This window comes from Perca flavescens, chromosome 16 (genome assembly GCF_004354835.1).
Source record: "Perca flavescens isolate YP-PL-M2 chromosome 16, PFLA_1.0, whole genome shotgun sequence".
NCBI classification, from domain to species: Eukaryota; Metazoa; Chordata; class Actinopteri; order Perciformes; family Percidae; genus Perca; species Perca flavescens.
In genome coordinates this window covers 9,430,536-9,448,722 of record NC_041346.1, presented here as the reverse complement: position 1 = coordinate 9,448,722, position 18,187 = coordinate 9,430,536, and the positions used below count along the sequence as shown (strand labels likewise).

The following is an 18,187-nucleotide window of genomic DNA, read 5'->3' as shown; positions in this document are numbered from 1 at the left end:
GGGCTCTACGTTAAGTCAGTGCTAAAAGCTAACTAGAGATTTTGAAAATATGACTGTCTAAGTTTCCAGCCGAGCCACCCCACGGCAACTGTAGTTTAAAATAATTCCCAGTGACTTAAGCCTGGTGGGGGGCAACTTAGGCCTGGTGGGCTACCAGGCTTGCAATACACTGTGGGAAACCCTGGATCAAATGACCCTGTGTAATGTGAAAAGGAATTGCTCATAGCAACAAACCCAGAAAGGACTGCAGCTTTTTGGAGCTTTTATAGCATCTTTTATTTCATAGTTTTTGTTTAACCGCAGACGTACTATATGGTTCACTCTCAGCGCTCTCATCAAGCTAATACGCAGCCGCAGCAGGATGCTGTTTTCAGCTAAATGTTCTGATCTGTACACTAACTGCCCAGCACCAAACAGAAACAGTTAGCTACTAGGTAGTGAACAGAGTGGAGCATTTAGCAGCTAAAGAGCCAGATAGCAAACCAGAGCTAATCAGACACAATTACTCCAATGCTAATGTTGCTCTCTCTTTGTATCTGCTGGGTGAGTAACTAGGCAATCGTTTGCTAGTGAGTGAGTTAACATTAGACATAACAACTTCGTAAGGTGGTAATATGTCAATTTCATTTTTTTTTCTCGTCCCTAAATGGCCAAAAAAAATAAAAATTCCATGAATACAGCTTTAATTATCAATGGTATGACATTTTGGGAAAAAAATAGTATTAGCTTTCTTGCTGAGAGTTAGGTGAGAAGATTGATACCACTCTCATGCGTGTCCGCTAACTATGAAGCTAATAGAAATAGCTTAGCTTAGAAATAGTCCGGCACAAGCCCCCAAAAAACTAAGATACAGATTAAACAAAGGAGATACACCTTATTATCAGTGAGCTTTAGAGGGGCTGGTAGACACAATTTTGTTTTACCTTCAGACAGAACTAGGCTAGCTGTTTCCGGTCTTTGTGCTAAGCTAAGCTAACTGCCTCTTGGCTATAGCTTCATATTTAACTGACAGACATAAGTAGGCTAAATATGGATATTTCCCAACATGTCTAACTATTGCTTCAATCTCTTTAGGTGTTTATTTGCTTTTTTTCCCCTGTTTAAATATATAAAACTATATTAACTTGAAGTGTGCCTGTCCTCAGATCAGTTCTGGGAAGCTCTGGGAGGAAAGACAGACTATCGCACTTCTACCAGACTCAAGGACAAGATGGACGCTCACCCACCTAGACTCTTCGCCTGCTCCAATAAGACTGGAAACTTCATCGTAAGTCTTTGGTTTGAGCTACCTCTACACTCGGACCCTTCTGTTAAATTACCTTGCAGATAGTTACAGTAGTGTTGGAGATAAACACTGCTGAGACCTAGTACTCATTAACAACTTGCCGTTCCCGAAATAATGACAGTTACTCTGGATAATTCATGATGGAAGCCCAATGTGATGAAAATAAAATGTCCTGTTAAGTCATTATAATGAGAAACTTAGACAAGTCATTATTTTGAGAAAGTTTCTCATTATTCGGAGAATGTTTGAGAATTTTCTTCTTCTAATGACTTACAGAATATTTTTTCTTCATCACATTGGCAAAAATTAGCTTCCATAATTCTCAGAACTTAGGTAACAGCTTTCATCACAAAAAATGTCCAACATTAATACAGCTCCACTTACTCGTTGTCCTCCGCTTAGATTGAGGAGGTACCCGGGGAGATGACCCAAGACGACCTGGCCACTGATGATGTCATGATCCTGGACTCCTGGGAGCAGGTAAAGAAAACCAGAGCTTTATACGTACCAGACAGATTCAGAGCGGAGTCACTGCAATGAAAGGAACAAATACGCAATAAATGTTCCCATTTTCAGGTATTTGTCTGGATCGGAAATGAGGCCCAAGAGGAAGAGAAGACTGAAGCGATGGCGTCTGGTAAGGACATCTGTGGGAAAAAAGCTCAACATCATATTATTAAGATAGGATATCTATCTGTATAATCATATCAGTGAAAAAGGAAATGCCACCAGAACTTCCCTCCATGTATTTCCATTTTATTTCACAACAATCTTTTGGCATTTCTTTTTAAAGAATATTTATAATTGTTGTGACCCATCAAACATAATCATTTGCTTATTCAAAATATAAAACACCTCGTGTAATATTTAAATTTGGGACATCAAGACCATATTCACACTACAAAAAAAGAAATATATTTTATTTTGTTTATTAAAGATAATATTGTCAAACACCATAGCTTGTTAAGCAAATGCACAATATTCTGCTGTGCATTTGTGATTTAACTTTACTCCGTGAGTTCTAGCACCAATTCAAGCTTTTTCCTTGTCTTCGTCAGCGGTCCGTTACATCGAAACCGATCCGGCCAACAGAGACCGCAGGACCCCCATCGTCAAGATCAAGCAGGGCTTCGAGCCGCCCACCTTCACCGGCTGGTTCCTGGGCTGGGACCACGAGTACTGGACCAGCGACCCCCTGGAGCGCGCCATGGCTGATCTGGCCCTGTGAGATCTCACATGACCTTTGACCCCTCTGCTCCGCCGCAAGCACTGAGCTCCAATCATGAGACTTTCTTTAGCTGGCAATACTCCCAGAAACCTTTTTTTACTTGTTGTGTTTATGAGGGCTACAGGTCGACGAAGCCGTGTTTTAATTAACTTTGTCTCGACCAATCGCAATAGAGCTTTAACAGATACACAGGCTTCCTCTAGGGTTTGCACTAAATACAGTCTGCTGCTTTTACTGAAGCCAATTTTTCACATTTATTGAATATGTTGACAATAAAACATGTTCACTAGTGAAATGTAAGGAAAACAAAGTCTTTGTGTGCGGCAACATTGGAAAACTCACTGCCAAGAAAAAACTGCTTATAAAAAGCAATACAACCGATGCCTTAATAGTCTTTCCTAGTTTACAGGCAATCTGCTTTTTTTTTTTTAAAAAAGGTACCGTTCCAGTTTAAGGATACCTTTATAGATAAAGTTGTTTGCACATTCAGTTTAGAGGGCTCTTATATTTATTTTTTAAATGTCACAGATGCATGCCCAGGAAAGCTCGTCAAGCTCATCACGTGTGATGCTACAATAGCCAACTTTAAATGGGAAACCAACGCTTTGCTGCTTTACAAACCAGTTATGTCTTCCGTGACACTTTCTAAGGTTTCCCCTGTTATAATTTCAATAAAAACAAATAAAATGTGAAATGTTGTATGCCTCTGCTTTTACAAACACTTGCAATACTGATCTAATACAATGAGTTCCATAGACAAAAATGATTTTTGATAGTGTCTTTATTTAAAGTCTTTATATATTTGTATTATGTCAGGATAAAACTATATCAAACATTAGCAAACTGTATAAAAAAAGAAACTAACTTCCTAAAGAAAATGTTATAATTGATGTGTGTAACATTTTTCACAAGACAGGAACTTAAATACTACTTTTATTTAATGAGCTGGGCTTTTGTGGAAGCCAAATGATAAGAGGAGGGAGTTAGAATTTTTTTTCTTTCTCTGAACACAAACACTCGGTGATCAGCAGCACTATGTCGTGCTACGTACAGTATGTAACTAGCTCTTCTCTCTGTAACGGAGTTCAAACTCTAAAGCAAGTTTACCCAAGATTCTTTGATATCTAGCAGTAGCAAAATAATACTCTGTGTTATAGCAACTCAAAGTCTTTGTATTTCACAACAAAAATAATAATAAAAAAAATCTATAGTACTACTTCAAACTCAGTTGTGACCAACCCGAAACCCTGTCTAGTCACAGTAAAGATATAATAAACTTCACATAACTGCGATTATATATATACAGACACACACACATATATAGTAACACTACTAAGTCAGAAATACTTTAACGAACATTTACCAACCCTTCTGTTCTTTATATGTTAAAGGGAGGAATACAGTACATATAACAACTACATGTCAGTTTAAAAGATAAATATAAAGACTAACTATTTGGCTTTTTTGCACCGGGAAAGCGCGTATGTGATAGAAATATCATTTTTTTTGGCTTAAAAAATATTGTTGCTTATATAAAATAGGTAAATAAAATCCATTAGTTATTTTTGTAAATGCATAGAAATATGACATTAGGCTGTTGAAATGAATTAATGGCAGTAAGTTAAGGCTTTTGGCTTTGCGATAAGTTTCTAACAGTCTCCGCTTCTCTTTATTGGTAAAGCCAAAATAATAGGAACAACTGACAGCCCAATGACATACACACAGTACCACTAGTGTAGCGGATACTGTTGCAGAGTCAATGCTATGGTAATTTGAGGTGTTCCTAATATTTTGTCCATTCTTCTAAATGTAACATATACTGTAAATGAATAGAAATCATACTGTAAACATATACAAGTAACATCCAGCCTGACTGTCAACCTCTCAGCCATGACAAAAGTATTGGCAACTGGAGAAAAAGGAGTGTGTGTGTGTGTCTGTCTGTGACTGTGTGTGTGTGTGTCTGTGTGTGTTTCTGCGTTATTATTTGCATGTCACTCTGGCCGATCCTTACTTTGTGAAGGGGCTATTTTAACACCGCGGCCTACCTCCATGCTAGTTAGCATGTGATACAGCAAACCAAAAGCAATCCACCAACATTAGGCCATTGTAGAGGAAGATCTTTATATAATCGCAATGCCAGTGTTTTTTTCTCTCACTCTCATGATGACAATCAGTAGAGAGTACAGCATACTGCACGTCCTGGTACACGTTTGAACCCTCACGGTTACAGTGCAAGTTTGGTGCCGAGGTTGGAATGAGTTCTATACTAAAAATTCATTGAAAATGTTCAATGGTGCAGTTAAAGGAGAACTCCGGGCAAGTTTTCCGTTAATCTTGATTGCTATATGTATAGGAGTACAGCAGATAGCAAAAAAAAACGAGCCGAATCGGTGCTAGCATAGGTAAAATAGGTAATTGAGCATAATTTGGTCTGTTTCCATGTAGTTACATAGTCACTGATATGATCATAACCACTACAGTGCTCAATTACCTATTTTTGAGGGGGGAATAAACTTCAAAATTTTGCCGCGAAAGCATGAACTGTCCTCTGGAGGACCTCCACCATACCAGCGGGCGCCTGTGGATTGTTGTCGGTGCGGCAGGCGAGGGAGGCGGGGTGGAGTAGAAGCTGGATGCCGGTCAGGACTGCTAGCCTGGCTAAGGAAACTACCACACAATTCGCCACTGCACAGACTCATATTCACCAACGACAGCACACAAAATGGATATATATGCTACAAATACACATGGAACTGCTGCGTGATGATGATTACCGGAGCCTGGCTGAAGACACTCACTCATCCCAGACGGCAGCTAGCAGCTAAGAGGGTAGGTGAATTTAAACAATGACTAAGTTGCTAAATGCATCTTGTTGTCATGTAAGGTCCCTGTTCATGTTGCACAGACATTTTAATTGCATTTTGTGTCCGTTAAGAGGCACAAAGGCACTCTTTATCTTATGACCCCATAACTGCCGTTTTAGCTGAGTGGGAGCTCTCAGCATTAGCTGCAGCAGCTCCGTGTGGCTAGCACCGATTCGGCTCGTTTTTTTTGCTATCGGCAGTACTCATATACGTATGCTATAGCAATCAAGATTAACGTAAAACTTGCCCGGAGTTCTCGTTTAACATCTAAAAAAAAAAAAACATGTAGTTTGGTTTTAGGGATTGGGAATAAGGCCAATAGAGCCCCCATATGGATAGCAGGAAAATACTTTCGTAAAAAATGATCAGAGCACCACGACGCTGGCATTGGTTGCAGTAAAGCAAAGGGTGGGGGGGAGGGGTGTTAAGACCACATATCCAGCATCCATCCTTTACAATGTTTGTTAAATGGATGAGGAGAAGGGTTGGGCTTCTTGCTTCTACCTTGCCTGATTTCTACATTTGTAGCACAAACGGAGAGAAATCAACCGGCTAGGTAAAAGCTTCTGTCTATAGTTAAATCTCATACACAGTTCTTGGCGACACACCGAGCTGACCGCTGTAGAATCTGGCACCGTTGGTTGTAGTTGACCCTACTCTGCAGCCGTTCAGTTGACTGAGAACGCTGAATCGGGCTTTCTGATTGGCTGTTCGGCCTAACAGATCAGTGCACATGATGTAAAAAAAAAGTGATCTGAGCAACGCTCAGTTACATTTCATATTTTCATTTTCTGCTCATCTGCTTAAGCTGTCTAATTAACCTATAAGGGTTTTCTTTTCACAACAAAATGGCAATTAGCAATTAAGTAAACCACGGATCCAACTGATGATCCACGCCATGGTCAGTTAGCTTGTGTTGCATTTTTCTTTTTTTTTATTTTGAATGCAGACTACAGCCGCGTTCCTTTCACCTCGGGGGTCGGAAGCCGGCCCTGGGGATGACGTCACACCCAGGTTGACCACGTTAGAGTACAACAAGTGGGAATTAACTGTTAGTTCAGTGGGATTTGCTCTCGCCAGGTTAGCCACGGTTAGCAATACCGGTTGATAACAAGGCATAATGCTGTATTTTGTGCATACAAACACCGTAGCATCAAGCCCACAGATAGAAGTTATGTGTAACAATGACGAGGCGATAAAAAGCTATAATGGTAGTCGATATAAGTTCTTTGAGGACAGCTCGGTGCAACATGAGCCACAAGCACAACTTCTTCAGTGTTACCTTAGCATTGCTGGTTCAAAGAGACATGCTTAATAGAAATAGAGAGGCCTAAATATGTTTGTGTGTGTCATGGGTGTTGTGTTGAGTGTGTGTGCATGTGCAACGCTGTGATTTGAGACTCCTACTCAGTTTTTCATGAAGCCCTGCATCATCTCCATCGGCAGCGGGAAAATGATGGTGGAGTTTTTCTCGGCAGCGATGGTGTTGAGGGTCTGAAGGTAACGCAGCTGCAGGGCTGACGGAGACTCGGAAATCACCAGGGAGGCCTCCTTCAGCGCCCGCGACGCATTCATCTCTCCCTCCGCTGCGATCACCTTCAGAAGAAATCAGGAGGAACAAGACTGAAGGTGAGGCACATCAGCGGCAGTTGTTTAGTCGCCAATAGGTGACTGTGAGCCGGGTACAGGCCCCGCCAGATGACGGCCCTTTCAGGGGCCATGGTAGTGGGGTTTAGCCAGAAAAAGTTAGGGTAACGCGGCAATGACGGTTACGTTTAGGCACCAAAACGACTAGTTAAGTTTAGGAAAAAGATCGTGGTTAAAACTCTCGAGAAACAAGCATTTCCTGCGTAAAACACACAACTGCAGGGAGATCCCTAAACTGCCTGCCCTGTGCATTGTCTGATTTATGTGTTGACATCATTACTGTAGTTGGATGAAAACCTTTCGGATTCTAATGCAACTAATAACTTGACTCATTTTTTATTTGTTAATGTTAACCCCCTCTCCCCTGCCCTCTTGGTGATGACTTGGTCTCGGCTTAGATGGTCTTGATTACAACACTGGGGTGTTCTACTGAACAGAACCACCTTACCTTGGCTCTGGCCTCACGGGTGGCCTCAGCCTCAGCAGCCATGGCTCTCTGGAGCTGAATGGGCAGCTTGACGTCTTTGATCTCCACCCGCTCCACCTTGATCCCCCAGTCGTCTGTAGCATCATCCAGAGTGGACTGAAGGAGACAGAAAGTGTTCAACATGTTTTCTCTATTGAAATAGCTAATTTTGTCAGCATTTGACAGAAACTGGCAACATGTCTATATATCAGCACTGCAACAATTTGATGTGATAAAAGCAAGAGAAAACTTCCTTTTCTCAAAGACCAAGATCAGTCCAAAAGCCCTCCTCTTTCAAAGCCTCTTGCATTTCTCAATTTGTCCAGCAGATGGAACTAAACCTGAGCCCATGTTTCCCTCTTGTAGAAAGAAATTACATTAAGAGCACAGTTGGTGTAACAAACCTAAAATTACACACGCAAACCTGCAACCACTACGAGCATCATAGTACTGCAATATTTGTTTATTTTTAAGTATTTCATGCAGTATGTTTTGAGATCACCAACTACAGTACATATTAGGAGCCTTGTAACAATAAAAACAGATAGGTCTCTGTACTTAGAAAGGATCTTGGTTCTTGTTAAAGGTAATCAAAAAAGACAAAGCCTCCAACAGCGAAAGCAAAAATCTAAACGTCTGTGGCTGTGCTCTGTGCTGCACGCTTGTTGAATCTGTCTATAAAAGGCCACTGTGTTTTATGTTTGTGCTGTAACAGCTACGGCTATTGAACAGAGATTCAATCTTGATTCTCTTAATGCAGCAGGAAAGGAATCACTGTCGGTTCACAGGTACAGCTTAAGCAATCAAATCACTACATTATACTTCTACAGTAGCCTGAAAACTGACCCACGGAGATGTCAACTGTGTGATTACAGTTGATATCCAAATAGCTTATCAATTCAGCCAGATGCCAGGGGCCAGATGATGGCAGCAATGCACACTTTGCCATTTGAGTTTTGGGCAAACTCGCTCTAAGCAAGGTGGCACTGTAATCCTGCATTCTGTTTTCCCTCAGTCTGTGTTTTTAGAGTCTCATATTATTGCCTACATTTATTTTTACTGACTACATAATGTGTTTACTGCATAATGCTATTGAGTGCATTATTTCAGCAGCCCAGCCTTTTAGTTTCTCTCAAAAACAGCATATTTACAATCTAATATCTCCCTTTCTAACAATCATAGGAAGTGTATAACAGTGAAGGAATGTCAACACATTCACCTAATGACTCAGAACTCTAGAAGGATTGGCATCATGTCATGAGAGACTAGGTTTTAGCAAGACGGATCATTTTTTTAGTGTGATTGCGGAGTTGGGTGATCGTTTTCTGTGGGTTTGTCACCTTAAAGCAACAGAGAGCAGAAGAGAGCAGGCAAGTGTTAATAAACTTGTGGTGTACTTACAAACTTTCCAATCCATCGTTTTATGAGTACATAACCTATATGTACTACTGTAGACGTTTGGTATCATTTCAGGCATTATTAGTGGGGTCATTTACGAGATACAAACGTGGGTCCATTAGCCCCTGCGCTAAGCTATTCAGCTGATAACGCTGCTACGCTAACTCTCCCAATGTTAGACCTAGCTGAAAAAAGCTTCTGGGGGGGTGTTTGGCTCGAGGTCATGGTGCAAAGGACCCTAGGATGAAATTACTCCAAACCATCACTTTAAGAGACACCTTTGAAATTACATAATATTAAATATTTACCAGTGCAGCTTTAAATTATACTTCAACTTATATAATATGTAAATATTATCCTAAAAACAATGTATAGACTTATAATTTATTTAACCCATTTTGCTCTTTAGAGAGCATAGGTCACTTATGAACTTTCTCCAGCTGGTTCAGTGTTGTCTCTTTCTTTCTTTCTTTCTTTCTTTATTTTGGATAGCCCCTTGAGATGTACCATCTCATTTTCAAAGGGGTCCTTTCTATCACTATTAGAAAATAACTGTCAGAGCCACACATGCTCAAAACATGACATTACACAATAACACATATAAAAAGAAAAACATCACAAAAAAAAAAAAAAAAAAAACCCCAAGACATCCTTCACAGTATGCTCCCCAAGTCCACCACCTCCCCAAATTATACAATAAATTACAAGGTTACATTGACAGTAATAAGTCCTCATAAGCTGTTCACATAATAATACAGCATTATAATAATACAGCATTCAGATGAGCCCAAAAAGATAACAAAATATCCTCAATTAAAACATGAACATGGTATTTTTAAATATAAAAATAGTGCAACTTTAAATGAAGGTAACAATGTAAGAGATTTCAATGACAATGGGAGGTTATTCCAGTCCATAGAAGCTTTATAACAAAATGCTCTTCTCCCAATTTCCCGATGGATTCTTGGTATAGCAAAAAATGGATGGAGCAAGTGTCGTATGGGATAGACTGAGATGTGTCTAACAAAATATTGTTGAAGAGGGACATTTATTGGCATAATTAATACAACTAAAAAATAAACATAAACCAGTGGTACCTTCTCTGTTTTGCAGTCTTCTCTGCTTCATTTCAGGATTATGATGTTTTTCTTGAGGTATGCCTACACAGACCTTCTCCAACTGTTCCTGGGTCTTCCGGGCTTTCTTTTCCCTTGTGGGTTCCAGGTTAAGGACTGTCTGGTCTTGTTGGAGGGTGGTTTTCTCAGGGTGTGCCCAATACAGCTGCATTTCCTGTGTTTGGTTTGTGTTTCTATTGGTCCTTGTTTACTGATGGTTTAGTTTGGCCAGTAGATTCTCAGGATGTTTTGTCTCTTTATCTGGGAAACTTTACCGGCTTGGTAAATTGTTTGGATCTTCCAGGCGCCAATCTTTGTGGTGTGTTTGGTTCCAAGGAGGGGATCAGCTGTGCAACTTCCTTTCGGCTTTCGTTATGCAGCTTCATGTTTGTCTGGGGAGGGAAACCTTCCACTTCTAAACCTTGCTCTATATTTTTTTCATGAATGTTTCTTTGATTTGTTTTTGTTCCACTAAGCGGATGATTGGTTCACCTAGCTTTACCAGAGCCCCGTTAGCCAGCATGTTTCTGGGTGCATCCAGGCTGGCTTTCATGGTTATGATAGTGGCCCGGGTGGCTAAACCACCCACCATACTTCGCCCTGCCTGGCAATCCCGTACATTACCTGTTTCCACCTCTCACGACTTGGACGAGGGGTTGGGTTTTGAGAGGCAAGACTATACATGAAATAGTCCCTCTTAATCATCACTTATGACATAGTAAAAGTGTGTGGTGGTGTCTGCATCTGCAGAGACCCTGCCCGTCTAACTGACACAGACACAAACAGGATGATCCTCTGCATTCACACAAAATCCAGCAAAGGGGCACATTCCTGCGGAAGTCTGTGTGTGTTTATTTGTGCGATACCTACTACATATTAAACCTTTAATAATGAATTAGTTTTTTGACACAGCTCACAGATGTAAACCTCAAATGTCTACTGGATGAAAACCAGCAAGGAAAGAGGAGACTGAATGTGGCCAACAGGGGTGATACAAAGTCAAATTTCTAAGGATCCTAGCAAACACAACAGCTGTGGTGGCTGTGCATCCATGTATGACATGGATGTAGAAAAAGGGTAACACACCTTATATAGAATTTTAGATAAACTACTCTTACCAGAATACAATATTACAAATTCTAATTGCCAACCTACCACAAAAGGTATGTACGGTCACTTTTTCTAAAAGTTAAGTTGGACTAATTCATAGTAGGGCTGCACGATATTTTGTTTCATCGTCTACATTGCGATGAGCGCATGCGCGATAGTCACATCGCAGGACGTTGCGATGTTGACGCTAAAACGTTTTTGCTGCTTGATAGAAAAATAAACTTTCATTGACATTTCTATGAAGCATTTTGTTTTGGCCCAAAATGCCAGCTATTAGTGTGTATAACGGCTACCATACTCTACCTGCATACTGTGTGCGATTTCTTCACGATCAGACAGGATCTCTGACAGGTTCTTGGTACCCAGGACGTTCCTCAGGGTGGTCTGGGCCAACAGCCGTGTAGCAGCATCTGCATTAGTGATGTTAGCCACAGCCAGAGTAGCATTCTGGACCCGGTAGTACACCACACCATCAACACTCACTGTGACAGAGTCTTTGGTCAAAACCTGAGAGCAGGATAGTGATTTAACACACGTTAGAAAATAAAAAAGGTAGAAATTGTTTTGTGATGTTATGAGGAAAATGTTCTATGGAACTGTTCAAAACATTTGTATTGTTTTATTTGCCAAAGAGTGCATTACTGGTGGTCTCTATCAATCTGCACAATTATTTTGATGTCCTTGGAATTACTGTGAATGTGACAAAGTATTTGTTTAATGTAATTGGAAGTGTGCATGTCATACCTCTTGCGGTGGGATGTCGAAGGTGATGGTGCGCATGTCCACGTTTATAAAGCTGTCGGTGCACGGCAAGATAAAGAACAGCCCTGTGGAATCACAAGAATGCAAATAGTTTTAACAAAGACTAAAGCCACTGTAAACACAATAATGAGGAAGCGTCTTCACAAATGTTTGAAAACACCGGGATGAATGAAATTCTGGCATGAGGCCAAGTCAAGCTCTCTCTTTATAAGACTGCAGATGTGCTGACAGCCAGGCAAAGCTGTGGATATTTGCAGCTTTCATACGCCCGTTTCAAGTCACAATGATTGAATTAGTGCATTAAACAATACCAGGCATGTGCCTGAGTGAAGCAGACATGTGCTAGGTGTGCAATCATTTAGCAAACATTAATGCCACAACGGTTTCAGACTAGTGGGCTGCATTTCCTGTCAAGATATTATGTATTTAAATGGCGAGATCACAGCCATCTGTTCAGGAGGGGTACGGAAGACAACAGCAGTGTCCTCATGCCGTTTTTTTTTATAATGACATTTGCAGCATTCTCAACGATTAATTTCCTGTCAGACAAGTAAAGAGACCTCAATGCTCTCACACACACATATGTAAACCATCTTGTGCAGTGGAAAATTCCACAGAAAAGCACCCTTGAAAAAGCTGTGCTTTCAATAAACATCTGTTTATGGTAGAAGAGAAGTGTATACAGATGCGAAGTGTACAGCCTTTCCATTTTATGACAAACTATCCCGGTGAGCCTGTTTCAACCTTAATATACAAGGAAATGTTCAAAGTCACTAAATGTAAACAGCTGTAGGTGGATAGTAAGCCAGATTATGAGCGTGACGGTAAGGGGCATTACAGGAAACCAAATGCTGAATTCAACTTTGGCGTTGGCTCCTCCAGCTCCTCAGGAATGTGAAGTTTGCTGGCACAGAGCTATTATTACTCCATACTGTCATTTACAGAGTCCCATGGCACTCTGAGGAGTCACATCTCAGCATTTTAAGAGGACACTGCCTGGTTTTTAGATCCCGTAAAACAAGAAATCAAAAGATAAAAAGACAGTTGAGTTATGAGATGTATGCAAATTATTGCTCATGGGAGTATTTTTTTTTTACTTAAACAAATACACTGCCTTTCAAAACAGAAGTCACATCACTGAGAATAGAATGATTAAATAATTCAGACATTGAACAGAAGCCTATGCAGTAGCATTGTCAGACATATGGCTCTGTGGACTGGGAGCCCACATAAATGGGACCCCAGTAAACTTGTGTATGTTGGTGCCCCTCTACTGTAAGTGGTAGCATGCCACCTGGTTGAACTTTGAGGAGGAATGTCTTCTTGTTGTTATTGTTAGGCCTACACATTTTAAGTTTTTAATTTTTTACCATGGGCTTGCCTTTTGTCATCCTGCCCAGCAAGAAGGGGATGGGGGGAGGGTACAGTAAGTAAGACTTAAAGTATAAAAGTAAAAGTAGCCTTGCGAATGACAACCACTTTTTATGCAAAGCTACCTGGACCACACAAATGTTACTAGAGTGCAAGATGAGAAACTTCAGTGGACATAAAAACCAGGCTCTTTATATGCCATTGTCTACATTTTAAATGGATGTCTGCCAAACATCACATATATGATTATTGTGACAGAGACTGGGACTCCAGCTTAATAAGATTCTGACTGAGTAGCAAGATATGGATTAAATTGTGATTCTGTGAGAATTCACAGATCCAGTTTCTCTTTTTTAATCGTCCCCTTAACATTTAAAGGAATCTACATGTATGTGTGTGTGCTCAAATATAGAAAGAAAATAAAGGATACAATATGAATTACTAAACATAGATTAATTATGTTTTTCAGTAGTCTCAGCTGTACTTAGTGTTTAATGCCAAGTAGCTAATGTTAGCATGCTAACATGTTAAACTAAGAATGTGAATATGGTCACAACTGCTTGGCATCACCATGTTAGCATTGCCATTGTGAGCATGTTAGCATGCTGATGTTAGCATCCAGCACAATGCATAGTACATTTAGGAATTCCTGGCAGACACTAACCACTGTAATTTAGGTTTAGAAAGTTGACAATCAAAAGAGACGCAGGCAACAACGAATACAAAGTGTAAGACAATTTCAGGACAATGATCCTAAACATACTAATAAGGCAGCCACAGAGCTTTCTAGGGCCAGGAGTGGAAAGAATGTCCAAGTCCGTCAAATAACCTCAATCAAACTAATCATGCATTTCTCCTCTGAAGACTAAAGACAAAGAGCCCCCGGAACAAGAAAGAAATGGCTGTAGTAAAGGCTTGGCAGAGCATCTGCCAAGTGTCTGCTGATGAATCTGCGTTACTAAGTCTGTAATTGACTGGCTGGAAGGGGCAGCGAGCTGCAGTGCAGAGCCAAACATCAACAGTAAGTGAATTAACTGCATTAGAGACAAAGATGGGCAGAAGATCTGTTCATGTGACCTTATAGTCCTGTTTGTTCACTTGGGTTCTATGAAATCATCTTGCCATGAACATACGGCTGAACAAAGAGTGACTGATGCACTGTAACAAAGAATATCTGATTGTATTTAAAGGCTGGTTTATGCTGCCTGTAAGCCACCGTTAAATGCCTCCACACAAAAAAAAAAAAATACAACTACAAATACCATATAAGAGTGGAAACCTCCAATTTAGAAGCTTTAGGAGCAGAAAACAATGCAACTTTACATTTAATGAAACCAGAAAAACTCAACTTAAACTTGCGAAAAAGCTGGTCCCAGAGATATTCTAGATTTATATTCTTCTTCTATGAAGCAGATGTGAGAGAATGCGACATGCACCAACACCAAGACAACTTCCTTGTATGTGTAAAAAATGTACTTGGCAATAAAGCCCTTTCTGATTCTGATGTTATAATGTAATAAAGTAAGACGTTCAACTCTTATTATCATCATCACACAATTCACAGTATCTTCAAGGCTCTGAACCAAATAACGTTTGGTTTGTTGAGTTTCACACTGCCTATTCAGCAGCAGTAGCGATGGGACTTGTAAACAAATGTCAGGACAATGAACATGCCTTTACTTAAGTGATGAAGGGGAGTGTAAGATAATCATGTGGGACATACATACACCGGAACCATGTTTGAAGTACATTTGGAGAGGGTAAACATGTATATAACAGGTGTATATAAAAACATTTCTGACCTGGACCTTTGGCTCCCCCTCGCAAAATGCGCCCCAAGCGAAAGATAATGGCTCGCTCGTACTCCTTCACAATCTGTGTACCGAGACAAAGACAAACCATACAAATGGCTCGTTACATACTCATTTTAGTTAAAAGTAAATGCAAGACAATGAATACACATAATATAGGGGATGAGTCTGCAGTACAAACCCTAGACTGAATAAACAGTAGGCCATCCCCAGTAATTTACTCAACTATCCCAGCCAGCTTTGCTTGTAAAGTAGAAAAGTAAAACAGTGCATTTGACCAGCAACTGACCTTAATACACATCCATATGGAGATGGGCAGAGTAACCAGCATAAGAAGAATGGAGAGCGAGACCAACAGCCAGCCACACAAGCCAATGTCAGAGTCGGAATTCTCCAAAGCTGGGGGGGGAAAAAAAAAAAAAGAGATAAATGCACTAAAATAAATACAACTGATTCTAATCATCTGTGGAAATTAATAAATGTGTAAGCAGCAACTTCTTTCAGATGTTACTCTTAATTTTCTCTTGCTAAAAATACATTTCTAATCCAATCATGCATCAGATCTACTTTTCACCCATCTCTGAACACTCACCTTTTATCAATGTCACCTCCACCCACATGTACACATACCCACTACTAGGCACTTGTTAGACTTGTTAAGACTGGCTGCTACATTATCTGCCATGCATGCAACATTTGCCTCAGTCAAAATCAGAGGACGTGCAACCATTCAATGCATACGATCCCTACCTTCAACATCATAATCATGCGTGCTTGTACCTATAGACAAAGTTATATGTCAGGACTTACACTAGCGTTACAGTAGACATAAAATAGCTGAATAGTAACAGATAACGTTACATTGTATAAGTACTTTACTAATGAACTAATTTAAAGTTAAGGTAACAAGTTGCCATATTGTCAATCAATTGGCCTGGATTGTTGCTGATGCTGCTTTTACATCTCTCTAACGTTACGTCACCGACATAATCAATACTGATTACCACAGGGCTTCACAAGCTGATCCCACCCTGTGACTCAGGGTATATCCGATGGATTTCAGCTAGCTACAAGGTTAGCTGTCAATTCCTAAACCGCACTAGTAATATTCGCTTTTAAGTGGAGTGGGCTAATTTACTTTAGCTTTTAGGTTGGTCAATGTCAGCTATTCTGAGCTGACCATAGAAATAAAATGGAGCGAACATTAACTGCTAACGCTACGTTTGATATGTGTTTCCACGCCAGGGAAACATACAATGCTAAGCTAGGTAACGTTAGCATTAATAGAAGAGTCAAATAACAATAGCGTTTACTTTCGCTTTGCTATTAGCTAGCTAGCTAGCTGAATGAATATTGATGATGCCCTCTGTGACCATGCTGCCCAAAATAGCGCACTTAACGTTAACGTTATAATGATAAAGTGAGCAAGGGTTAACGTTACCTGCTTGACGTTCTCGTCTTCTGGCTTCTTCATTCTTCTTCCTCATTGCAACTCTTTCGTTGTCGGAATCCATAGTTAACGGTCACAACGAGAACCTGTCGCCCTGTGTTTACTGGACCGACCGTGTCCCAAGCTGCTGTTGAGTGTTGAAGAAGGGGCGTGTTTCACCCTGAACAGAGACTTGTAGGTGCTGTGACGCAGAATAGAGTCAGTCAACATCTAGCTACATCCATGGAACCAGTGGGCGCGGTTCAGCCTCCAATGTAGTAGACGAAATTCATACACAAAATTCATTTTAAAGCAACATCGCGTAACTTTTTTTCGTCATCCCCACTGTATGCCCCAACGCCTGTTCTGGCACTATGTAACTCTGGGGAGCAAGTACAATCAATGGCTGTTTTAAAAAAAAAAAACCTGGATGTAGTGTTTGAGGCGCATGAAGCCCAAAAAGTTAAACTTCCTCAATTAAAATTACCTGGATGATCGGCGTTGCTTCCGCATCATGGGGCCCATAGAGCAGACACACTACCGAGACCTCTGAGCTGGCTACTTCCAGTTTAGCGCTCCACTAGTCTCGCATTGCCAGGCCTTCCTTCACAGCGCTGCGGAGGAGGGCCTGGCTAATCTACACAGCATTCCGGGATGGGAGAAAACCGTGCTCTGGTTTATTGGAATTTCTTTAAACCAATCACAATCGTCTTGGGAAGGAACTTGTTTTGGTGGAAAATGTGTAGGCCTGGGCTATGTTCAAAGGTTGTTTTAGTTGTGCAACAGAAAACATCAAACATCAACAACATACATACACATACAACATCAAATTTTTGTCAAGAACTTTACTGATATTAATGTATTCAATGTCTGTATTATGTCTAAACAATTATAATAATGTAATCATTAGAAACACCCCTCTTCTTCTAATGAAGATGAGCATACCTTAACCAGTGCTTGGAGCTTTAGTGATACATTGAACAATTTGTTGAGAATTGTTGAATTTAAGCTGCGGATTAGCTTGGAAATATACTGTAGCCTATACATGTAGCGGGCACTAACACAATGCTCTGTGTTGGGGTCAGGTATTCAGTCCATTTTTAAAGACGTTCCCAAATACCAACAGTGCTGTGTGCAGTGGGGTTGTCTTCTCTGTGGCAGCTGGTATCTAAATTAGCCTGCACTTTAAACTAGCTGATATCAGCTGGCTATTTATAGGCCACTGTGCAGAATTAAGTTAACAGGTGAAAGCAGCCTCCATGTCCATAAGTGCAAACCAGTAGCCTTGCCTGTTTCTATACAGCTTCAGAGCAGGTTTAACCCTCCTCTTGTCCTCTGGTTAAAATTTGACCCATTTTCAAAACGTTTCTATATCAGAAATTTGGGTTTCTTTCAACCAAAAAGAAATAACGTGGATGGTTAATAATAATAATAATAATAACATTTATTTGTATTGCACTTTGCACATGAAGGACACATCTCAAAGTGCTACAGGTGCACAGATAAAAACAGTAAACGTTAAAACAGTTAAAAACAGCAAGAAAAACAGAAAGAAAAACAGCAATAAAACAATAATTATATTAAGAAAATGCAATACAAAATAAGTGGGTCTTTAATTTATTTTTAAAAACCTCTATAGACTGTGGTTCCCTCAGGTTGTTTGGGAGGGCATTCCACATTCGAGGCGCAGCCGCCTGG

The 18,187-nt window shown here is 40.3% G+C and overlaps 2 protein-coding genes across 5 annotated transcripts in view; one reads left to right on the top strand and one right to left on the bottom strand.

The window, feature by feature from the left end:
- Nucleotides 1–3,207, top strand: part of gsna (gelsolin a) — a 26,366-nt gene extending 23,159 nt beyond the window's left edge. For all 3 annotated transcript variants that reach the window (XM_028600911.1, XM_028600912.1, XM_028600914.1), the window contains 4 exons: nt 1,146–1,267; nt 1,688–1,765; nt 1,862–1,922; nt 2,344–3,207. In XM_028600911.1, the coding sequence (XP_028456712.1) occupies nt 1,146–1,267; nt 1,688–1,765; nt 1,862–1,922; nt 2,344–2,513 (431 nt within the window). In that variant the 3' untranslated portion in view covers nt 2,514–3,207. The remainder of the gene's footprint in view (nt 1–1,145; nt 1,268–1,687; nt 1,766–1,861; nt 1,923–2,343) is intronic.
- A 2,393-nt stretch (nt 3,208–5,600) lies between these two features.
- Nucleotides 5,601–17,043, bottom strand: stom (stomatin). Of its 2 annotated transcripts, XM_028601435.1 has the most exons (9): nt 16,977–17,043; nt 16,502–16,691; nt 15,811–15,840; nt 15,350–15,459; nt 15,052–15,124; nt 11,861–11,943; nt 11,420–11,623; nt 7,476–7,610; nt 5,601–6,976 (listed from the first exon to the last, which is right to left on the bottom strand). In XM_028601435.1, exons 2-9 carry the CDS (start codon nt 16,572–16,574, stop codon nt 6,788–6,790), a joined length of 897 nt encoding a protein of 298 aa, XP_028457236.1. In that variant the 5' UTR covers nt 16,575–16,691; nt 16,977–17,043; the 3' UTR covers nt 5,601–6,787. The 2 variants fall into 2 exon arrangements, with proteins under 2 accessions (XP_028457236.1, XP_028457237.1); XM_028601436.1 differs by lacking the exon at nt 15,811–15,840 and having other exon boundaries at nt 16,977–16,993.
- Between the last annotated feature and the right edge of the window lie 1,144 nt (nt 17,044–18,187).